This window comes from Leptopilina heterotoma, unplaced genomic scaffold (genome assembly GCF_015476425.1).
Source record: "Leptopilina heterotoma isolate Lh14 unplaced genomic scaffold, ASM1547642v1 Lhet_76, whole genome shotgun sequence".
NCBI classification, from domain to species: domain Eukaryota; kingdom Metazoa; phylum Arthropoda; class Insecta; order Hymenoptera; family Figitidae; genus Leptopilina; species Leptopilina heterotoma.
In genome coordinates this window covers 843,591-869,376 of record NW_025111175.1, presented here as the reverse complement: position 1 = coordinate 869,376, position 25,786 = coordinate 843,591, and the positions used below count along the sequence as shown (strand labels likewise).

Genomic DNA, 25,786 nt, shown 5'->3' with positions numbered 1-25,786 from the left:
TTTAAATCAATTTTTATTAGAAAATTCTACTAGAATTCAATTACTTAAATACAAATAAAATGCAAATAAATAATTTATTGAATAATTAAATGTTTCTTAAAATTCAATTCCCATAAAGAATCGTTATCAACAAATTTTCAAATAATTGAATTCTATCAACGAATTTTAATGAAATTTTTAAGAATAATTACATTTTTCGAGAAATTTGATTTTATAATCAATTGTATTATAAATAATTAAAATTCTGCAATGTTTTATTGTTTGTGAAAATTATTAAATCCCTAAGAAGAATTTTATTACTCTTGAACAATATTTAATTTTTGCGAAGAATAGTATTACTCTTAAAAATAATTGAATTTTTGCAATAATTTGTAACTTTTACAAAATTGAATTTTTTTTCGTGTTTTTAACTAAAAATCTTTTATAAATCCATTATTTTTAATAATTTTTGAAAAAATAAGCAAATAATTCATTTGTTTATAATTCAATTTTACAAAATTTCAATTGTTCGTAAATTCTTCAATTAAATATATAAGAAAATAAAAACTTTAAATAATTTCAAAAAAATCTGCAATAATTAAATTTTTTCAAAAAAAATTAATTCCACAGAATTGTTAGTTAAAAATATGAAAAATTCAAATTTTCAAAGATTTTAATTTGAAACCTTTTCAAAATTCAATTATTTCTAAAAATTGCAATTATTAGTAACTTTACCAAAATTCAATTATTATCTAAAAATTTTAATGAAATTTATTTTTTAATTAATTTTTATTAGAAAATTGCAAATTTTATTTTAAATAATTGAATTCCTGTGAAATTTTTACTTTTTTGAACATAATCGAATGTTCGTGTAGAATATTATCAAAATTTTTGTTTAATAATTGAATTCTATTAGGAAATTTTATTAAAATACTAGAATATTAAAAATCATTAAATTAAGAAATTTTTTTAAAAAATAATTGAATTTTGCAATGAATTTTATTAAAATTCTTGAAAATAATACAGTTTTGTCGAAGAATTTTCCTCTTCATTTATAAAGATAATTGAAATGTTGACGACAATTCTTTTTTTTAGATTTTTTGAAAATATTTGAATTTCTGCGAAGAATTTTATGAATTTTAAAAATAATTGAATTCTTGTGATGAATATTGTTATTTATGAAAATAATTGAATTTTGTAATTAATTTTTTTTTAAATTTCTTAATATAATTGAATTTTAGCGAAGAATTTTGCTATTTATAAAGACAATTAAAATGTTGACAATATTTTTTTTTTAATTTTTGAAAATAATTGAATTTCTGGAAAGAATTTTAATATTTATTAAGATTGTAGAATTCTTTCAATTCAATTTAATAACTGAATTCTTTTGACGAATTTTAATATAATTTTTAAGAATTTTTTCGTGGAATTCGAATTTGATTAAAATTGTATTAAAAATAATTAAAATTTTGCAATGATTTTTATTATTTATGAAAATAATTGAATTCCTATGAAAATTGTATTATTTATGAAAATAATTGAATCCCTATAAAAATTGTATTATTTATGAAAATAATTGAATGATTGCGAAGAAATTTATAAAGTAATTTTGTAAATAATGAAATTCCTGTTAAACATTTGTGAAATTTGTGAAAATTTTTTTTTTATTTTTAAGTGTTTTGTTTGGTTTTTTAAATAAATAATAGCCGCTGGCTTGTTCGAAAATGGGAAACGTAGGTCAAAACCTTAGTCATATTTTACAGGCAATATTTTACGCATCAGAAGTTTGCGGTGTATAGAACATAAATAACTTTTGCTGAAGGCGGATGTCAAGTCAGGTCCGGAGGACGTTTATATACGTGTTTATACGCGAGTTTCTCAACCTCTATTGCCGCAGACACAGTTTTCGAGTAGGGCATTGTAGAAACGACATTACTAAAGGAACCGGAAAGGCCGATAAATCCGATACATCTTAATCGCCACGAAACGAATTTAAATTACCGATTCGACAAAATTCTCCACTTATTTCTATTTATAGTTTTATTTGATTTTTATTTTTTATTTATATATTATAAATATAAATACAATAATATAAAAAATTGATATTATGTTTCTTATAATATTTTTATATTTTTATTTTTTTATATTTATTATTTTGTTATTTTTTTGTTCCTTTTTTTAATTTTCTCTGAATTCTTTTCCTTTTTTATAATTTATTCGTGATTTAAAATTTTTTTTTTTTTAATTCGAGAGAAACATGAAATAATTAATAAATTCTTTATTTATATATTCAAAAAAAGCATTGCCTCTAAATTTCAGGGAAATTTCAGTTGAAATTTTTCGCAGAGTGACGATTATATTTTATTTTATGGCCGAAAGCAGACAACTTTTATGGCACGCAATGTCCAAAGGGACTTGTAACTTTTAAAAGATGCGCTAAATCATAAACGCTTCTTTAAAAGATTCATATGACGTGTTTTCCAAGTTTCTGGATTAAAAATTAAATTTAATCGCCTTTAAAGTCTCATCAATTTTGTAACGATATGATTTATTTATTTAAATAATGTGTTAGTGAAAAATTACTGCTGCATTTGTGGTACTTTTACGAAATATTGTCGCAGACATAAAATAAATAAAATAATTGTAATATCAAATAATAAAATTCAATCCACTGAGATTAAATTTTCAACTTATTTATAGTTCAAAATAATTTTTTTGAGTTGTAGAAACAACAATATTTTTTAACTAAAATTGAAATGAAAAGAAGTAATATTAAAAATATCGTCGTTTTACTTGAACGTTCGAAATTTTAGGGACATTATTTTTAATAGAATTTAGAAAAGTTGGTTTGAAAATATTTTTCAGGAGAAAAAAATTTTTTTACGTAATAAGAGAGGAGCATAAACTTAAAAGTGATGTATGATACATAAATCTGTGTTATATTTTTTAAAGTCGTATATATACATATGTAAATATTCGAGAAACTCTATTATACAAGTTCCTACCGGAAATAACAAGGGAAATTTTCAAGAAACGAGCAAATTCCAACTTGGGACGTTACACGTTTGAAATAATCGTGAATTTCACACTCGTTTTACAATGTACAGAGCGAACTTTGTAAGATTATCGTTGAGCGACTTTACACTTTGTATACTTATATATGTAGACCAATGAAACGGTGTATGCCACACTCATAAAATTCTCCCCCTTCTTTTTAACCCTTTTTTCCTCTTTTTTTAACTGAAAAAGACATAAAAAAGTTCATTGAGAAGGATAAAAAAATTCTGCCATTTTTTCATCCTTTTTTTGATTTGAAAAATACGTAAAAAGTTTGTTGAAAATGATTAAAAAAATACCCCCTCTTTTTAACCCTTTTTTCTCTTTTTTTTTTTTCTGAAAAGTTCATTGAAAAAGTATAAGAAAATTGAGTGGCGAACGAAGAAAAATAGGGCCCAGGGTTTTGACCTGATTACAAGAAAAAAAGAAATGAAAAAACGTTGTGTAACATGAAACTCATTCTTTGATTAACTTGCGCCTTCTCGTTTTCCTTTTTTTGTGAGAGTTTGACTCCTTTTCATTAAGTTTATGACTCTCGGTATTTTTTCACATTCTTCTCTCTCTCTCTCTCTCCCTCTATGTCACCTTGCACTTATTTCCTAGAATTTTATTTTTATAGTTTGCTGGTTCAAGCTCGTTTTACACGTTTATTTTACTGGTGAAATTTTCTTCTTTATTAAAACTCACACATAGTGATTAAATTCGAATCGGTGGAGAAAGTTTGCCACTGTTTTAGAGGATTTTTTTTTTATTTTTTCATAGTTTTTTAGTTTACTTTTAATTTTTCTTGTTTTAGATCATTAAGTGACCTTTTCTTATCCTTAGGATATTTGCATCGATAGTTTATATGTATCGACATTCATTTTATGTAAGAAAAATAAAAAGATCTTCTTAGGCTTAAAAAGGGTATTTATATACTCTAGGGAGCAAAGTGACAATTTTTAACACTAGGAAGTTCTTTCATTCTTTCAATCATTCAAATTTTTTTTTGAAATTTCACGAAAGAATTCAATCATTTTCTAAAATTTTAATAAATCCTTGTAAACATAATTCAATTATTTTTATAAATACAAAAATTCTTTGCAGGAATTAAATTGTCTTTAATAAAATTTAAATAAAATTACATGAAAGAATTTAATTATTTTCAAAAATTTCCATAAAATTCAATTCAACAAAAATTTAAAATTCTCAAAAAATAATTCAATTATTTACAAAATATTTTTAAAAAATTCTATATAAAAATTAAATTTTTAATGCAATTTTTAAAATAATATATTTGTCAAAAAAATTGAAAGAATTCAATTTTATTTAAAAAAAAAAAATTCTTGTGATGAATTAAATTATTCTGAATATACTTAATTTTAATAAAATTTCAAATATTTCTAATAAAATTCTTCATAACAATTTAATTATTTTTTAAAATTTTAATAAATTCTTCGGATGAATTCAAATATCTACTTATATTAATAAAATCAGACTTTTGTCTGTACGTTGCTACAAACTTGAAAATTTTTAAATACTTTTTCGTTTTGACATATTAGAATTCGAAAAATATAAAAAAGAAAATTTCTGTCTGTCTGTATGCAAAACTTTGTTCGCGCATCAATTGAAAACGGTTTAACCAATTACAGTGAAACTTAACACTCTATTAGGCATTAACGTAACTTAAAATCATAGCCTTATCCGATTAAAAAATATTATTATATTATTTAAGAAATTCGGTTTTTTGAATTTTTGATAATTTTAGATTTTTTACCAAAGAGTGGAGAATATTGAATAAGTAAAGTATTTTTCAAGAGCCCAAAAATAATGAAGCCAAATGCCATAAAAGTGAAGAAAAATGTTGAATTTTAAGAAATTCGGTTTTTGAATTTTTTCGAATTTTTAATAATTTTTGATTTTTTACCAAAGGGTGGAGAGAAAAAATTGGGTAAAGTATTTTTGAAGAGCACAAAAATAATGAAGCCAAATGCCATAAAAAAATAGAAAAAATGTTGAATTTTAAGAAATTCGGTTTTTTTAATTTTTTTGAATTTTGGATAATTTTTTTTTTTTTGCCAAAGGGCTGAGAAAAAATATTGGGTAAAGTATTTTTGAAGAGCACAAAAATAATGAAGCCAAATGCCATAAAAAAATAGAAAAAATGTTGAATTTTAAGAAATTCGGTTTTTTGAATTTTTTCGAATTTTTGATAATTTTAGATTTTTATCCAAAGGGCTGAGATAAAAAATTGGGTAAAGTATTTTTAAAGAGCACAAAAATAATGAAGCTAAATGCCATAAAAAAATAGAAAAAATGTTGAATTTTAAGAAATTCGGTTTTTTGAATTTTTTTTAATTTTTGATAATCTTAGATTTTTAACCAAAGGGCTGAGATAAAAAATTGGGTAAAGTATTTTCAAAGAGCACAAAAATAATGAAGCTAAATGCCATAAAAAAATAGAAAAAATGTTAAATTTTAAGAAATTCGGTTTTTTGAATTTTTTTTAATTTTTGATAATTTTAGATTTTTAACCAAAGGGCTGAGATAAAAAATTGGGAAAAGTATTTTTAAAAAGCACAAAAATAATGAAGCTAAATGCCATAAAAAAATAGAAAAAATATTAAATTTTAAGAAATTCGGTTTTTTGAATTTTTTCGAATTTTTGATAATTTTAGATTTTTAACCAAAGGGCTGAGATAAAAAATTGGGTAAAGTATTTTTAAAGAGCACAAAAATAATGAAGCTAAATGCCATAAAAAAATAGAAAAAATGTTGAATTTTTAGAAATTCGGTTTTTTGAATTTTTTTGAAAATAATTGAAATTAGAGAAATGGAAATAATTGAACTTTGGAGAAGAATTTTGTCTTTTTCATTATTTTATTTATGTTCCTGTGGAAAATATTATTATTTATTATTTATAAGTGGAAAATAAAGTAGAAAATAAAATACGATTTTAGGGTGAAGAAATATTTTTTCAAAAAAAATTTAAAATTTAAGAACGATGGCTGTTTTATTTTCGAGTGAGAATTTTTCTTTCCGTGTGCATTGCTCGCGACATATCAAGTTTCAAGTGCTTTCCTGGACAATCGGCATTATCGCAAATATGTATTTATGGACTTTTCTCTCCTGCTCTCTCTCTCCTTCTCACTGTCTGTAAAAATAGGAAGACGCGAGAGGCAAAAAGCAGGAGCATTTTGCGAAGCACGAGCGAGTAGACGTGCCGGCAGCTAATATCGCGAGAAATACTGTTATTACTGGTAATATTTTGTGCAAACTTTCGTCCGTGTTCGACTAAGCTCCAGGAGCACGAGCTCGCAGCTCCTCCGACTCTCGTCGCAGAGGATTTTAAACGATACCTCGCCTCGTATTTCACGTCAGCTCTTATTTAGTCCTTTTCGTTTGGAGGTGGAAAGAGGGAGAGAGAGAAAGCAAGATGAAGAAGAGAGAGAGAGAGAGAGAGAGAGAATTGAAGTGTAGGGGAAACTCATCGCCACCGGTCTTCATTGGGGCGACTTTAACTCCAACCAAATTATAGTTCTACCCACGTGTAGGCACGTTCTCAAACACCTTGCCAACTTGTCCAAACAGTCGCAGAAACTACAGTCGTTCCAATTTAAGTCGCAGTTCTCTAAACTGTTGACAAATCTTATCGTATTCAGGACAAATTAAATTAATTGTTACTGGAATTCCTTGACATTCATTATTTTCTACGTGGCAAAAAATTTTATCTCGTGCGGGAAAAATAGTTTCTCTTCTTTTTCTTCTTCTTCTTCTTCTTCTTTTCTTTTAGAGGGTTATTTTATTTCAATTTGTTTTTACCTCCTATTCTGTACGCTGTTCAGTGAAATTGCATTTTTCGAAAACTATACGTTGAGGGAAACATTTATTTGATTCAAGTAAGCTTTTCTATTAACAAGCTCCAATTCAAAGAAAAAAGCCCAAATTTGATATTTGACTCAAAAAATTGTTTTAAAAAAATTGTCAAGACCAGCGTCGTTTTTCAAGGCACAAATTTTTTCTGAATTGGATATATATTCTAAAAAAAGTTCTGAGTACCTCCGTGTTTCGGAAAAAGCTCTTCTTTAATAAAAAAAGCTCCAATTTTGATGAAAAAAGATCAAATTTGATGTTCGACTTCAAAAATTGTTTTACAAAAATTTATCAGGGCCAGCGTCATTTTTCAAAATACAAATTTTTTTCTAAATGGGAAGTAAATTCTAAAAAAGTTTCGACTATCTCCGTGTTTCGGATAAAGCTCTACTTTAATAAAAAATCTCCAATTTTATAAAAAAAAAGCAATTATATAATTTATTACAGGAATTTAATTATAAAATTCTTGTGATGAATTCAATTATTTTGAATACACTTAATTTTAACAAAAGTCTTTAAAGAAATTCCATTGTTTTCGAAACAACTTTAATTAAATTTCTCGAAAAAATTTCATTATTTTCAAATGTTTCTATAAAATTCTTCAGAACTATTTAATTATTTCTTAAAATTTTAATAAATTCTTCGATACATTTTAATTATTTTTATAAATAGTAAAATTCTTCGCAATAATTCAATTATTTTTATAAACAGTAATATCCTTTAAAGGAATTCAATTATTTTCGAAACAATTTTAATTCAATTCCTCGGATGAATTCAAATATTTTTAAATATTTCAATAAATTTTAATTATGTCCTAAAATTTTAATAAATTCTTAGAAACAATTCAACTATTTTTATAAATAGTAAAATTCTTCGAAGGAATTTAATTATTTTCAAAACAATTTTAATTCTCGAAAGAATTTAAATTTTTTAATATTAACATAAAATTCATTTATTTTCTAAAATTTTAATATATTCTTCGGAACAATTCAATTATTTTTATGAATAGTAAAATTCTTGGCAAGAATTCAATTATTTTCATTACAATTTTAATAAAATTGTTCTTCATATAAAATTCAATTACTTTCAGAATTTTCAATTAAAATTATTAAAGAAACTACATTAGTTTAAAAAAAAATTTAAAGAAATTCGTCAAAAGAATTTAATTAAGATTTGGAAAAATTTTAATAAAATTCTTTGCGAGAATTTAGTTATTTTTCTAAATAATAAAATTCTTTGAATTAATACAGGAATTAATACATTTAAAAAAATGTAATTTAAACCATTTTTAAATTAAACAACTTACAAAAGTATTGTTATAAAACAGGAAGATATCGATTGCTCCGAGTCGCAGACTCGGAGTGATCGATTTCTTCATGTTTTCAAATAATTAACGATGATAACTCAGGGAAAAAATTATTATTTTATATAAATTGTTACTCTAACTTCTTCGAAATTATTTTCATCATTTTAATTCAATAATTATTTTCTAGAATTTTAAATTATTTTTTATGAAAATAATTAAATTCCTTAAAAAAATGTATAAATTATAAAAATAATAATTGAATTCCTGTGAAATTTTTATTATTTATGAAAATAATTAAATGATGCCCTGGTTTGCATACAATTTTATTAAAAATTTGTTTAAATAATTGAATTCTTTTTGAGAAATTTTATTTAAATTGTAGATATTGAAAATAATTGAAATTAGAAAAATGCATTTTATTTTTGAAAATAATTGAAATTAGGACAAGAATTTTTTTTGACATTTATGAAAATAATTGAACTTTGGAGAAGAATTTTGTTATTTACTAGTTATTTATAAAGATATTTGGGATTTTTACGAGAATTTTTTTCAAATTTTGAATATAGTTGAATTTTATAAGAAAAATTTTCTTTTATTTTTTGAAAATAATTGAATGTTTGCATTGAATGAATTTCTGCAATTATTTGTAATTTCTCCAAAATTGAATTTTTTTAGTGTTTTTAACAAAAATTTAAAAAAGAAACTTTTTAAATTCTCTTATTTTTAAAATTGCTAATGTTATTTAAAAAAAGGCTGTAAGATGTTAGTCTCGCGCTTTAGCTCCCGAATTGTTGCTAGTAGTACAATAAAGTGTAAAGTACAAAAAAGTGCCGAGAAAAGTAATTTTTATTTTCCATTTAAAAAAGAAAATTTACAACTTAGTAAAAAAGAAGGTAAATAATTTTATTTTGCGAATTCGAAATTCAGGTTTTAAGAATGCAAGAGAAAAGAAAATAGAGAAAATAAGAGAAGCGAATGGCGAAACAAGTAAAACTGTCTTTCCCCTTTTTTTGAAAGGTGTCTCTCAAAGTAGCTTAAAGCTTAGTAAGAGATAGTGCTTTCAAACAACGCTAATCCCTTTACAGAGGCCTTTTCTTTATATCTCCCTTTCTCACGCGTCCAAGGTACATTAGGGAAAGATAATCCAATTTGTCATCGTCTTCTGGCCTACTTGGTACTCTGCGCCTTTTAAGTTTTACGTTATATTTCGTAACAGCTTTCAACCTCGGCTAGTTCGACCATGGAAATCGATAGTTCAAGGATGTCTTGACGCTCCGAATGAAAAATTGACGGTGGGTCGCGTAGGAACGACCGATCGATCAGTTGTGCAGTCGATTTCAAGACGAAAAAAAAACGAAATTACATTTTATCATTTTTTTTCCTTTCTGGTATAGTATTTTTTTTCAATCACAGTTACGAAAGTCTAGAATAAAAAATTTATTTTTCTTTTTTTTTGGTGGAAAACTATTACTGAATAGTTATTCTGTCTGAGTTTTTATATATAATGGACGATAAAAACGTTTATTGATTTTGTTTCATATCCAGCTTGAATTTTATTTACGTGTGTATGTAGGGAAGAGTTCAGTGAAATCAGTACGTGACAGAAATCAATAGAAAATTATTGTCATTCTGGGAAAAATTATTGTGAGTTTTATTTTATCTTTTTCGTAAATGGGAATTCGAAGTTAGTCACCACAAATACTGAATTACAAAATGCAGAATGGATTTTGGTAAAGAATCCCCTTGCGATTCAGATTTAGATTAGAAACTGCTTTCTCAGTAATGACCCAAAGTTTAGTTATATATTTTTTCTCCATTTCCTTCGACTCAAAACTTTAACTTCTGCTATCTACGTGTACTGGTATAATGAATAAGATATTAGAAAATGTAATTTCCCTTACTTTTTGCTCGCGGTTACAAAAGTTTTTGGTTTTAAAATTATTTTTATACAATTTATAATATTTACATTCAGAAATATTTTAGTATTTATTTATACGAATCAATTTACGGGTTGTATTTTTATTTGTTTTGTTAAAAATTATATACCGAACGTTGGTTTCAAAAAAAAGTGTATGAACGTAAAAATGCTTTTCCTCTTTAGAGAATATTTCTATCTCCATTTCCCGTGTAATGTCTTAATTCCGTCGAAGCTCATTTTGGCACGTTCAGCTAGTAGAATTCCTCTCCTTCTTCCTCCTCTTCTTTTTTTTCTCTTTTTTTTTGCTTTCGGATTTTACCGCATTCCCCATAAAACCGATATTGCAATGGAGAAAATTTTCACAACCCTCTGAATGGGGATTGGAGTTTTGGACATCTTTACTTAAGGAAAATGTCATTTGTGCGCTATATAAACGTTGTCTAAACTTTGTGAACGTGTATTTTGGTCTTCTAGCAGACTAATCCGTTTAACTGCTTTGCGAGCGTAAAATGACTTATTATATAAATGTGTACACAATTTTACGACATGAATGTACTTTATCGACGATCTGAAAATGAATATATGTGTTTGTGTGTGTCAAGAGTTTCTCGGACAACTTATTAAAAGATATAACCACATCACAATTTGGGAGTGGCTGTATATACATACGATAAATGGTCTGTTTCATGATGTCATCAAGTTACATCGTAAAGAACTTTAGTGTCGTTTAAGGTTGGCCGAATAATTTTCTATCATATATTTCGTTGAATCACCATTTTCTCTCGACACTAGCATTACTTTTTTGTGCTTGATGGGAAAGGAAATTTTCTTTTGAAAAAGTTGAAGTTGGGGAGAATTTTATGAGAATATTAAAAGAAAAATCGTGATATTATTAACTATAATAGTCGTCGTATTCTGTCCAGTCTGCCCACACTTGAACTTAGAATTTTGAAAAAGAATTTGATTACTTTTGAAAATAATTAAATTATTTAGCTAGTGATAGAATAATTGTAATTATAAATATTAATTCAGAACAGAAAAAATTTACAAAAATTCATGTCTGCTTTATCACTACGATCATAAACCCAAAAAAAAAAAGAAAGAAAGCAGTCGACACGCCAGAAAAACAACATGTTACATCATGTCCTTTTTCATGATGGCATGCAAGAAGCACATATAAAGTTAGAGGGCGAATTGATTAAAAAGAAAGTGGAAAGTTTTTAACAGAGGGGAGTGAAATTTTCCGAGCCTCTCTCTCTCTCTCTCTCGTCTATATGAGGAAGTAAAACTGGCTGGACCTTGAAAGTTATTGGTGGATCCTCGGGGCATAAGGTAGCATATGCGGATACGATTGGGGAAAGAGAAGCAGCTGGCAGCAGATGCTTGCTTGGTAGAATATACATTTAAAATGTATTCGAACTGAGAGCGGAATATATGAAATAGTATTTCAAAAGTAAATTACATTCTGAACTTACACATTGGTCGATTCACTCGAAAATATCCTCTATATCTGTATATTTACAACTGTATCGCTTTTTCATTCTCCTTACAATAATAATACCCACTGACACTCACGGAATATTCATAACAACATTATTTTCCATTCGTGTCTTATATAATAATTCATCTTTATTATATCTCCTTAAATATCGTGTATAGATCGCTTTCCAACTTGGAATATATGGTAATTTAAAGAGGAAATTGTACTGCAATTTTGACTCGGTATATTTTATCTTATACGTTGTACTTCATTTTCATTTATTTTTATCATCTTTATGGACTTTTTGGGTTTAAAAAAACCAAAAACTTGCATACTTTTAGTTGCTCCGAATTGGGTTGTAAAATTTAATTTAGATTTGAGAAAAATGAAAGTTTAACTGATGAAAAGTAAAACTTTCTTGTTAGCCATCTATCGGAAGCGTCACTGAATTAAATTGACTCAATTGGCGCCAAATTCAAATCAAATGAAAAATACTTTTAGAGTAAAAAGAATAATTTTAACTATCAGTGGAAAATTTATGTCGAATGTTAAAATTCGAAAGGAAAAAATAGTCTTGGGCGAATATTGGGCCAATATTGTGATATAATTTATCGCACTGTGGAGTAAAATTCCGTTGGAGGGAAAATTTATGTTCGTGCTTTTAAAGTACAGTTTGCGCAAGATCAATTGCCTATATCGTAATTCGATTTGCAACAAGACAGGTACACGTAACTTCCGGTTTCTGGTCGTTGCCACTTTGGAACAGCGAATAACATGCTAGAGAAACGCTCGCCTAAGGCGTACAGACGTCGCGGCGCCATTTGCACGGCGCCGCACGCAACCCTTAAACACTATTACTACCCCCCTTCTTACCCCCTCTTTACCTTTCATCTATTTCTTCGTCCATTCTATACATATACATATATACAATGTTAGAGGCCTTTCTAGAAACTATGTTTTCACCTTTTTTTCTCTTCTTTTAGTATACATACGAACTACCTTCGTTGAGTTAGTTATATATATTGAATAAAAAAGAGGGGCAAAAAAATGAAAACAATCGGATCGTTGCCAATATTGTGAAAAATAATTTTCTCTCCACCAAACGTGTGTGGTAGTGTTTCATTTTCTATCCACTGCAAAAGAATAGATTCTCGCCCACTCGAAATCTCTTTTACCTTTTTATAGTATAGACTATTTTTATTCCACCTGAAAGAGTATATGGTTTTCATAAAGCTTTTGTTATTTTTCTTCTTTCTCTTCTCCATTGAAAGTTTATTTAAAAAAATAATAATACACACCAAGCTTTTTATAATAGAAATGTCAATTAAATAAAAATGAGAAAAAAGTAATTGTTATTAAGGGAAAAGAACATCGGAAGTAAGATATAAAATAACAGAAATTGTTTTTTTTTTTTAAAGCGAATTCTTTTAGGGGAATTTTATGATTTATCAACATTCAAGTAGTTGTTTCATACATTCGGTTTTGTAAAATAAAATTGTGAGATTTTGATTATAAAATTTCGTGAAATTAGATGCAGAAGGAAAAATGAGATAACAATTTTCATCATTTACTTTTTTAAACCGTGTGGCATGCAACGGATTAAAGGTGAAGGTGAATAAGGTTCGAAGGATGTGTTTATAAAATGTGTTTTATTTAAAGATAACCTTCAACATTTTCAGCATTGTAAACAGAGTGAAAGAGGGAGAGACTTTACATTTTCCGTTCAATTTGATACCATGCGTTTTTGCTTTTTTCTTTTCTTAAATCATTCATACGGTTGTGATTTGAAACTAAAAAGAATGATAAGTTGATGAAGTAATTTCTTCTGACTGTTGAAAAAATTCATTCGCCATACTAACAGGTCAATAAAGTGTCCATTATTGCCCTAGGGCAATAATGAACACTTTATTGACCAGTTCGTGTATGTGAAGAAATTTACAATAAATAAAGGGTTCATTATTGCCCAAGGGTAATAATGGACACATTATTGACAAAAGAATGAATTATTATTGTTTTTGTGAATACATTTATCAATTAAACTTGTTAAGGGGCTCAGGTTAATTATGTAATAGGAAACTGTGCGCGAGTCATGGGAATTTCCAAACTGGCAGCACTCTGACCGTGAAATTTAATATCACGAGGTATGTCTGAGAAGGAAAAAAACGGAATGGCTCTTCGGGTTTTTTTTGGGAAAGTCCTCAGATTCTACTCTTCTTTTTTTTAAGAGAGGGAGAGAGAGAGAGAGAGAGGAATCGATATGGTGACTCATCCAGGGCGGTGACAGCAGCAGCCGTAGCTCTTGCACCCTCGTCTTCTTTCGCTTTGCCTTTTTTTTCTCCTTGAGCCCGCACTTGCCATCTTGCTCTCCTCCACTCACCCTCTTTTGCCTTAACATCGAAAGCGTGTCCAAACTTCTCAAGTCGACTCGTACTCTGTTCAAAGTCTCCCTTGCCTCCTCTCACTCTTTCTTGTCCTCTCTCACTTTCTCTTTCTCTCGCTCTCTTTCTTTCTCTTTTTCTCTATTTTTTATTTTTTCTCTTTTTTCTTGTGTTTTCTTTTCTTTCTCTCTTTCTTTCTATTCTATTTCTTTTTATCTTTGTTTCTGCTTTGTTTTTCTTTCTATTCGATCTCTTTTCTCTTTCTTTTCTGCCTCTATATTTTCTCTATCAGTAGATATTCTGGACCAGTTCTATTTACAGATTCCTATACCGACATTAACCAACATTTTCTAGTCCAGACTCAAACCACAGGGTGATCTGAATAATATACTAAACCAGTTCTATTTACAGATTCCTATACCGACATTTACCGACATTTTCTAGTCCAGACTCAAACCACAATGTGATCTTGAATAATATTCTGGGCTAGTTTTATTTACAGATTCCTATACCAACATTTTCTAGTTCAGACTCAAACCAGTCAGGGTGATTTGAATAATATTCTATGCTAGTTCTATTTACTGATTCCTATACCAAAATTTACCCACATTTTCTAGTACAGACTCAAACCACAGGGTGATCTGAATAATATTCTGAGCTAGTTCTAATTACAGATTCCTATACCGATATTTATCGACATTTTCTAGTCCAGACTCAAACCAGTTAGGGTGATCTTGAATAATATTCTGAGCCAGTTCTAATTACAGATTCCTATACCGATATTTATCGACATTTTCTAGTCCAGACTCAAACCACAGGGTGATCTGAATAATATTTTGTGCCAGTTCTATTTACAGATTCCCAAACTGACATTTACAAATATTTTTTAGTCCAGACTCAATCCACAGGGTATTCTTGAATAATTTTCTGGGCCAGTTCTATTTGTAGATTCCTATACCGACATTTTCCAGTCCAGACTCAAACCACAGGGTCATCTGAATAATATTCTCAGCTAGTTTTATTTACAGATTCCCAAACTGAAATTTACCGACATTTTCTAGTCCAGACTCAAACCACAGGGTAATCTTGAATAATTTTCTGGGCCAGTTCTATTTACAGATTCCTTTACCGACATTTTCTAGTTCAGACTCAAACCAGTCAGGGTGATCTGAATAATATTCTGAGCCAGTTCTATTTATAGATTTCTATACCGAAATTTACCGACATTTTCTAGTCCAGACTCAAACCACAGGGTAATCTTGAATAATTTTCTGGGCCAGTTCTATTTACAGATTCCTTTACCGACATTTTCTAGTTCAGACTCAAACCAGTCAGGGTGATCTGAATAATATTCTGAGCCAGTTCTATTTATAGATTTCTATACCGAAATTTACCGACATTTTCTAGTCCGGACTCGAACCACAAGGTGATGAATAGCATTCCCACTCTGAGGTTTGAGTCTGGGCTAGAAAGTGTCGGTAACTATCGGTGCAGGAATCTCTAGATAAAATCTTCTCTTTTTCTATCTATCTTATTAAAATCTAATTAAATATCTAATTAAAACGAAAATTTAATATTAGATTTTCAAACCATATTGAAAAATTGTAATAGAATATAAATTGGAATTTTTAAAGTCTCTGTAGGTAAATATAGAAAAGTGTAGGGATAAATTTTTTATTTTTTTCTCGTCCAATATAAATTCACTTTATTGAAAAATTCATTCATATTTTTTTTCTTCACTTTTCGTCCTCTTCTCTCTATTCTTTTAAAGGCCGCCTTTTGAATTGGTGCCTCTCTATTGTTGTCAAATTGAATGCGAGACAATTGATCGAAAAACCGCAAATTCACATGAAAGGAAACTACTTGAATGCGCAAATAGTTCATCTCTTATTATTAATTTCGGCAATTAGACTTTTAAACGAGAGGAAAAAGTATTTTTTTTTCAAGAAAAATGGAAATTTCAGGAAATTTAATAAAGTTTTTGGTTTTTTAAATAGAAAAGAGTAATAAAGAATTTTCTTTTTTAATTAGTTGAATTTTCTTATAAATTGTGTCTCATTAAGGGAATGAGAATCAATACAAAAGCCCTGTATAAACAGACAGAATGCTTGCGAGAAAGAATCGTGAATAGAGAAGGATGGAAGGGAAGGAGGCCAAGGAGATTTGAGTTAAGTAGACTTGTACACGTTTTAGCCGCAGTTCTCTGTGTGGAAACACACACCGTGCTTGTAATATCAAGAGAGGAAAAGAGAGAACTTGTTAAAAAAAGGGTTTTCTGTTTTGTTTTCAAAGTTCTTTTTTCTTTATTATTCACGTTGTGCCCTATTCGCGATACCGAACGAGGGCGATTTTCCCCGGGAACATGAACGCCAACACGCCGTTATGGACGTACTTTGCCGTTACCTACAAAGTGTCGTGCTTGCCGCCTTTTTCATTCTAAGAATCATAAGTGAGTGTTCTCTCCAGAGTCCAAGAGTTGCGAACCATAAAAAAGTACATATTTTTTCCCTCCCTCTATTGTTACTGTAAAAAATACTTTAAACCATTTTTTTTAAACCGAGAAAAAATCTCAATTTATTTAATCGAAATATTAATTCCAAGATTCTACAAAATTTGAGACCGTAAAAATATCGAAAATTAAAAATCGAATTTGAAAATCGAAATTCAAAATTGAAATCTGTTTATATTAATTGGTAAACTCTGTAAATTTGTTTATGAATAATTATAGAATTACGAATATTGACGAACATTTCGAGATTCAATATGGAGATGCTACTCTCCACCTGCGAACGCTAAGGTCACCGTCAGATGGCAGTTCAGTTGACAAAATCAGATTGCCACCTAGTGGCGACCTTGGCGTTCTCAGGTGGAGAAATTAAACCACCATTTTATTTGTAAATTCAGTTCAAGGCCTGTAATAATAATTTATATTATTAGAAACATTATAATTACTATTATTTTTGTTATTAGAATTTTTTAGTAATAAATAAAAAATAATTTTAGGAATTTCCTTAAAATTTAGTACTTTTATCTTTTTGTTTAAATTAAAAAAATACTTGTAGAATAGAATAAATTTTATTATTATTCTTATATTAATATTTTCATTATTCTTATTTTAATATTTTTATTATTCTTATATTTAAGATTTTTATTATTCTTATTTTAATATTTTTATTATTCTTATTTTTAATATTTTTATTACTACATCTTCGTTTTCAGTATTTGAAATAAAATGCAGAAATAAATTTAACAGATGTCGAGTATATTTTATATTACAATAAATTTAAATTCAATATTTTTTATTAACGCAGCACGAAGTACAATACAATGAAAAGTTGAAACTATAAAATTTTGTTTGGAAAATATTTTTTTTTTTTCTCTTTCCACTCTCTTCGTCCTGTTTATGTTTTCATTCCCTCCTTTTGTTCTTCTCTTATACTGTCTCTGCAAAATTTGCCCTTCAATTGTTTTCTCAATAATATATTTTATTGCCTTATTCAATAAGGTCGGAACCTTTGTTTACGGTTAATGACGTCATCTTCTGCTTTTATAGAAACTCGCAGATAATATTTTTCATAAGTAAATTCACAATTTTATTTTTTATTCAACTAAAAAAAATTTATGACAAATTTATTTGCTAAAAAAAGGAAAAATATAAAGAATGAAAAAAAATTTAAAAAAGTAAAGAAAAGTATAAATATAATAAATAAATAAATAAATATAAATTTGTTTAAGTGAAAATAATCGTACTAATAGTAATAATAATAGTAGTAGTAGTAATAATAATAATAACGATAAATAAACGATTATTTATTACGATAATACTAAAATTGGGAATGAATATTTTGTTTTAGAAAATGGCCTCCTCTCGTTTGAAAATCCAAATTATCATTTGGATCCGGCGCGTTTGGACGATGCAATAAACAGCAATGACAATGGAAGTACATTGTACGATGAACTTTATCAAGGACTTGTGACAAGTGGTGGTAGAAGTGGTGAAGTGACGGGCGGCGGGGGTGGTGTCACTCGAGTACAAACTAGAAGAACCTATGCATCCCTGGATCTTGGTGGCATGGGCGTTGATGTCACACAAGGTCCACTATCAAAAAGTTCTGTCAACGAAGCCATTCCAAACAACACAGACAATCATATCTTGGGGTGAGTCTAAAATTCCATTTTTTTCCTGATGTTTTAATATTAATAAACAATCGATTGATCGATAACAATTGATTGATGAACAAGAAGGAGGAAAATTTATCGAAAATAAGTGAAAAAAATCAGTCGGGAGGAATCGAACCCCGATTTTTCCGTAAAACAAGGTCTTTATCCACTCAGCCACCGCACAATAAGTTAGTTTTCAAGTGTTTTTTTTCAATTTCAATTATTTTTAACTTCTACAAATAGAAAAGTTGAATCTGTTTTTATTATTAATTATTAAATTTAATTAATTAAATTAAAAAATTGAATTGAAATCTATCTAAACTTTAACACTTTTTTTATGAAATCAGATATAAACAATTTACACAAGTTTAATTTTAAATTTAGATTAATTTTACTTAATTTTGAATTTAGATTAATTTTGTTTTCAAGACTCAATTTATTCCAAACTTGTCTGAAAGTAAAATTTGATTTTTAATGTGCAGATAAACAATTATCTATAATAATTAGTAATCTTAATATGAAATTACATTTTTCTGGGTGTTCATAAATCTCAAAGATTTTTCATGTAAAATTGAAAAAATGTTAAAACAAGAAGATAGAACTTTTGCAAATCTAAATTGAAAAAATATGAAAAAGAATTTAAAAAAAAATTTGGAGAAAAAAGAATTTGAGAAAAAATTTCGCAAATCTAAATTTCATTGATATCGGGTTCGGGTGTAATTTATGTATTTGTGAATATTTCTCTCTATCGCCGAGTAATCGAATACGATCTCGAATATGGTTATTTGATCCACTCTCTATATTTCTGCTTTGAATTTCTTTTTTGGATTATAAGGTGTCAAAGGACGAGGCTAAGGATGGTTTATTGATTTTCTCGATAGGAAGATCACTTTTCTCTTTTTTCTCTCCTCTCTCTCTCTCTTTTTTTTCTCTTTTTCTCCTCGATTTTCTTTTTTTCTTCATTCACCTATTGCCTATCTCTTTTTCTTTTCATCTGAAAAGTATACTCGACACTCGATAAAACTTGCAGGTCGGGACTTGATCGTGATACCGCATAAAATTTCAATAAATCCAAACTCTGCTCTCGCTGAATGAAACGAATGGTCGCAAATGCTTTGGGACAGTTCGAGTAGTAAGTAAGGACAGTTATTCGTTTGTTGGATAGAAGAGAAAAGAGGAAACATTGGTTTACAATTTGTCAGAATTCGTCCTATTTTCTACACTCTTTAATTCTTCCTTTTTTCCTTCGATCGAAAATTAATTTTTTTTGTTTCAATTTAACTATATGGAAAGAAGGGATTTTTTTCTGTTCTCTTCTAAGTGCTTTTCGGTTTTATTTTTTTATATTCTAAATATTTCTAGTATTGAATATTACATATTTAGAGAATATATAAATAATAAAGTAAGGAAATAAAATCATTAAAATCCGCTGAATGGAAGAAGTGTTAAAATAATTATTTTTTTAAAATTATTTTTCAAAAGGATTTATTTTACAGAAATTTTCGGAATATTTTCCGTTCATTAGGGAGTTATTTTCCTTTTATCCATTCTTTCTTTACAAAAAAGAAAACTTTGAAATCAATTTTGAGGCTTTTTTCAACTCGAGAGAGAGGTATGAATATAGAAGTACCTATCCATCGTCTGGGAACTTAATAGAAATTGGTTGGGAAATCCGAGCAAGTATAAAAATGCAATTAAGAAAACGTCGGTCGACTTAAACGAGAGACCTCAACTATACGTATATATAAATGTATGTAAAAGACGGATTCTCTAAAGACATTTCTTTGAAAACTTATCTCTCTATCCTGACATTTCCATGTTTTGAAATCCTAATAGAGTTATCATTATTGTTGAATGTCAGAGAATAGTCAACCTGAATTGTATTGTTTGAATGTGTCTAATTTTCCTATTCTGTAGTTGATGTGTCATGTGATCATAATTCCGACGAGAAATATTGAGCGAAATACTGAATTTATTGAGAGAAAAATTTTGATTAAAAATTAAACGTTTTTGCTGGCCATCTGTTGGAGGCGTCACTGAATTAAATTTACTCAATTGGCGCGAAATTCAAATCGAGTTATAAATACTTTTATAAAGTAATAATAAATTGTGGTTATTATTATTATTATTATTAATTTTATTATTGTTACGTATTTTTTTATGTTTCTATTATCTATTATCTATTATTATTATTTATCGATGTTTCTGCTGGCCATCTATCGGACGCGTCACTGAATTAAATTGACTCTATTGGCGCGAAATTCAAATCGAATGAAAAATTCTTTTTAATAATTTTAAATAACATTAATAATTATTATTGTTGTCAATAACAATTATTATTATTATAATTTTTATTATTTAAAATTATCGAAAAGAAGTTTTAAATCGAAAAGAATTTTCAATACGATTCGAATTTGGCGCCAATTGAGTCCATTTAATTCAGTGACGCGTCCGATAGATGGCTAGCGAAAGAATTTTATGTTTTAACAGATACTTTTATTCAATAATATTAATTTAATATAGAATGAAAATAAAATATTCTTATATTAAATTAATGAAATAAAAATATATTTTTATTCTATATTAAATTAATATTATTGAGTAAAAGTTTCTGTTAAAACAGATTGAATGTAATCGATATTATTTTTCGAACTATCTGCGTGTATAAATATACATTGGGAATAATGCAACATTGAGGGGTGCATGAGAATTTAATGAGTTTGATTATATTACTTTTTGCGTTGTCTCGAGCCTCGTGGAAAATGAAATTTCTATGTTACGTCAGTCCATCGATAATGAATTTGCTTTCCAACAGGAGAAATTGAATTTTCATGAAGGCATTGTGATGTAGACGAAGCCATTATCGAGGATTCGTGAATTAACTTCGTTAGCTTATACGAGTCAGTAACATTACATCGTTATGTCCTCTTGACTGATAGTTGTCCTTCTGACAGTAGAGGAAGCTTGCTTCTCGCCTCTCTCTCTTGCTCTCTCTATATATATACATATATTAATTGAGACGATTCAAACGTCGGTGAAATACACTTCTTGACATAATTGTATATATGCAAATCCTTGAAAGGATGAGCAAAATCAAGATCTATTATTATATCAGCTCCTAATGCAACTGCAAATAATAGTTAAAAATATCTTTTGCTGTTTGTTCTTAGTTGTGATGCAAAAATATAGTTGAGAATATTTTTTGTTTATTAGTTGTGACAAAAGAATAGTTAAAAATATTTTCTACTGTTTCTTGTTAATTATGATGTAAAAAAAAGTTGAAAATACTTTTTTGATTATTGTTAGTCATGATACAAAAAAATAATAGAGAATATTTTTGCTGAAAATCTTTTTGGTATTTTTTTAAACCCTCTGTTTAAAAATTCCCAATTTAATCAAATTTAGAGCAAAGGAAAAATCTCTTGACTGTCTCTTTTTCTTGATATGGAGGGAAGTCTAATTTTATTTATACCGATAGCTTGTCTATCAAAATCAAACAATACTTTATATACAGTGAACGAGAAGATGACTCTTGAAATGTACGCAGAATTCCAAATTCAAACAAGAAGCAAAGTTTCTACAGTGAATAATTGAATCCTCCCCCCCCCCCCTCTCATACCCCCGTGGCTTAGGGAATAATTGAGATTCAATGAGGATGAGTTCAGTGCTCGAACATTTACTCGAAAACAGAAACAGTCTGTAATACTCTACTTTACGCGCTCAATACTGCTGTGAATCTAATTTCAGCTATAATGGGACATAATGTTTCGAATTACTTGCATTAGTTTCTGTTTAGCTTTTTGCTATACTATCTGTATATATGTATATTTGTGTGAGAGTATATAAACACATGTATAATATGGATTTCCAATTTTCTCTGTTCATTAAACTAGAGAAATTTTAGGTGTCCTCCTTTTCTGAAAATAGCCTCTTTTTTAAAGGTTTGTAATTACTTCATGAAAAAAAAAATGGAGGAAAAAAAATCTAAAGGCTTCTTTCGATGCGATGTAATGTATTTTTATGGTGTTGTTATTTTTTAGGAGCTCCTTTTTTTAAAAACTGTGAATTTAGAGGAGAAATTGCTTTTTTTTGGAAATTGGAAATGTATTTTTAAATATTTCGGAAATGTTTTATTATTTTCAGGGAGGATTTAATTTAGTTGATAATTAGGGGGGAAATTTATTTTTTTTTAGTGTGTGTTTAGAATGAAAATGTGCTTTAAAAATTCAGGAGTATATTTGGATAAAATTATGGAAAGAGAGCAAAAAATAAAGTAGAACAAAAGGTAAAACAAAGAAAAAGTAAAATAAAGCAGGAACTAATACAAAACAAAAGCTAACACGAAACAAAGCTAATACAAAACAAAAAAGATTAAAATAAAACGTAAACTAAAACAATGGGAAAATTCAAGGAAAAAAATATCTGAAATAAAGAAACTAAATCAAAAAGCAAGTAGTAAAAATAAATTATAATTAATTATCATTATTTTGTATATAAATTTACCTTATTATAATTTTTATAATAAGAATTTTTATAATATAAGAATTTTTATATATAACAATAATTATTATTATTACTAAAAAATAAATTTTTTCTCAGTTAAAATATCGCGTGTGACAGGTAACTAAATAAATTTTCATTATCACAAGAACGTGGAGACAAAATTTTGTTGTTCTTTTCTTTCTTTTTTTTTGTGTGTACACAACTGAAAATACATTGTGAAATACATTTTGTTAGGAAAGAATTTTCAATGGAGTTGAATTCCACAAGGGAAAGGAAGTATAACATTCGCGGAAGAACGAACTCTTCGCAAACTAAATTTGTGGATAAAGGAAATCGCGTAGATGATAGGAAAAGAAGTTCCCAAAAAAATAAAATAGAAAGCATTCTCTATTGCCAATCAGTTTGCTCATGGCATTTCGCTTTGAATCTGCGGATATTAGACGATTGGTGGAAAAAGGTTTTTTTTGGAGAGGAAGGGAGAGAGGGGGTGGTCGACTTGCATTCACCCCAATTTAAACTTGAGTCAAAGTTTAGTCCCACTTTTCCATTTCTGTCAATTTCTCTCTCGTTGAAATTTTTCCATTTTTCTCTTCTTCTTCTTCTTCTCGTACTCTCGCGGGCACAAACGTGACATAGTTTATTATGCGAGGCAGGAATTTTCTTTATCTTATATAAAAGAAAATTTCTTTACTTTTTTACCTTTTTTTTAATTTCAAAAAAAGTGGAATATTTTTAAAAATATTTTTTATGGTTAAGAACAATTTTTTTTATTTTTTAAACTTTTAAAGAAAGCAATTTATTAAAAAAATGTTAATTTAAAAAATTAAAAACTTTTCTTTAATGTTCTTAAAATTTAATTTCATTTTAATTTAATTTCATATTTTTTTAGATATTTTCAAATAGATTTTATATTCTTTCATATTTGGAAATATTTTTAAATATATTTTTTACTATTTTTTAATATATTCAGCTCTTCAAAGTTAGTGTCGACGCTAAGTTTGAAAAAATGTTTTTTTACATTCTTTTCGGGATTAAGAGCCTGAAAAATAATTTTTGAACTAATAAATGAAGTCGATTATATATTTTTTTCTTTTGATGAAATTTTTTTCTATAGAAAATTTTTTTCTGGATCAATTTTGTTCCTTAAAAGTTTGTTTGGATTTTTTTTTCGTGTAGTCTGTGTGACAAACAAAAAAAAATCTTGTCTGTTTTTCACTGCAAACGTAATATCGACGAAAAGAAGAGTAGAGTTTTCATCGAAATGTATTACACGAAGCTCGTTTGGCAGACAGAAGGAAAGAAGGATAGGGGGTATAAAAATAAAAGAAGAAGAAGAAGAAGACTTTCCTATTTCTTTCATGTCTTCCGAAAGCTAAATTCCAGTCTCGGGAAACCGCGAAGTCTGAACCGATCGATGAATAATTGCTTCACTGGCGTAGATCCAATGAATTTCTCCTTTTTTTTCTCTCTCTTTCTCTCTTCTTTATTTTTTTCTTCCTTTTTTTTGGCGAACGAGGAAATTCGTAGCTTATGACCAATAACGACCACCTTCAGTCTCTATATCTTGTGGGGAAAAATTGCCCGGAAACTGTTTATTTTTCAAAAGCAAAAGTGTGTATTTCTTTTCATAAAGAAAATTGATGTTTCAAAGAGAAACTTAATTATAGGGGATTTTTTTTAAATTTACAAAGAAATTTTTACTACCGTATTTTTTAATTTTCGCTTAATTATAAAAAAACAAATTTAATTAAATTTAAAGTTTTAAAATTTAAATTTTTTTTAAGTTAAAAAAAAAATTTGAATTGAAAATTGAATGTAAAAAAAATTTCGAAAAAAAGAAGCAGGCGACAAACGGGTGTAAATTGGAGGTAAAATACCAAAAAAAAAAAATTAGAAAGACGAGGGAAAAAGAGAGAAAAGGAAAAAAAGAAGGAAAGGTAAAAAAAAGTAACGAAAAATCAATAATCAAGATAAAAAACAAAAATAGGCGAAGAATTTTGAAAAGAGTCAATCCATCATGTTGATTAAGAAACGTGCGACTGGAAATATTGGAAAATATAAAAGCTATGCGAACGTACTAAATGTAAGTGAAAAACGGAGTGGAAAAGCTGAAGTATATAAATACGAGGTGGTTTCTCAAGGGTAATCGTGCCTTCAACTCTGATGGAGATTGATAAGACTGGTATTAATCTATCCTTGTCTGTTCATCCGTTGTAGAGGACGGAAGAAATGTCCTAAACGTGTTTTTCACCTGAAAAATAATTTAGATATATTGCATTCCCAATGCGATTACTAAACAAAAATAACGACTCTTCATTAAAAATGAAATTCAGGTCACATTTTTCTCTCTCATTTATTTACAATATAATATATTATTATTATTTGTAATATATTTTCTACTACAATTTTTGTTGAGAATTTTTTATTAAAGGAATATTTTTTATTGAACATAACAATAGTTGAATAAGATTTTACAATTTTTATTATTATTTACATTTTTTGTTATTATTTTTAATATATTTATTATTATTATTATTATTATTATTATTATTATTATTATTATTATTATTATTATTATTATTATTATTATTATTATTATTATTATTATTTTTATTATTATTATTATTTTTATTATTTTTATTAAAATTATCAAAAAGTATTTTTTATTCGATTTGAATTTCGCGCCATTAGAGTCAATTTAATTCAGTGACGCGTCCGATAGATGGCCAGCATTAAATATAATTTATATTTATGAATAAAAAAAAATTAATAGAAAGAAAGTTTTCTACAATTTTATGAGAGCAAGATAAAAGCAAAGAAATGAATTTTATTTTATTCTTTTCTTAAACTACAGTCGAACTTGTGTTATTGAGACAAAAAACTCGAGAATATTTTCTTGTCAAAAAATGAAACATTTAGTCGCCGGGTTTTTTCAGGAATTTCGAAGAAATGTAATAATTCAATCGTTAAATCCAAACTTTTACATAAGCAGTAAAAGAGTTTTCTTGAGATTTTTACTCTCGTTGTTCTGTTTTCTTTATTCTCTCTTTTTTTCTTTAGCTATTCTTTCAGGGTGCAGTTCGTAAAATATAATCTTCTTATCCCAGCGACCCGATAACCTCGTTGGAAACTCCTGAAGTGCTGCAAAAGTA

At 27.6% G+C, this 25,786-nt stretch overlaps 1 protein-coding gene across 8 annotated transcripts in view; it reads left to right on the top strand.

Moving 5' to 3' along the window:
• The window catches only part of LOC122510823 (protein Fe65 homolog), a 192,529-nt gene that overhangs the window by 102,702 nt on the left and 64,041 nt on the right, over nucleotides 1-25,786 (top strand). For 7 of the 8 annotated variants that reach the window (XM_043625736.1, XM_043625737.1, XM_043625734.1 and 4 more), the window contains one exon: nucleotides 17,825-18,128. In XM_043625736.1, the coding sequence (XP_043481671.1) occupies nucleotides 17,825-18,128 (304 nt within the window). Of the gene's footprint in view, nucleotides 1-16,195; nucleotides 16,420-17,824; nucleotides 18,129-25,786 lie in introns of those variants that run through there. The other variant, XM_043625740.1, reaches the window with a different exon arrangement.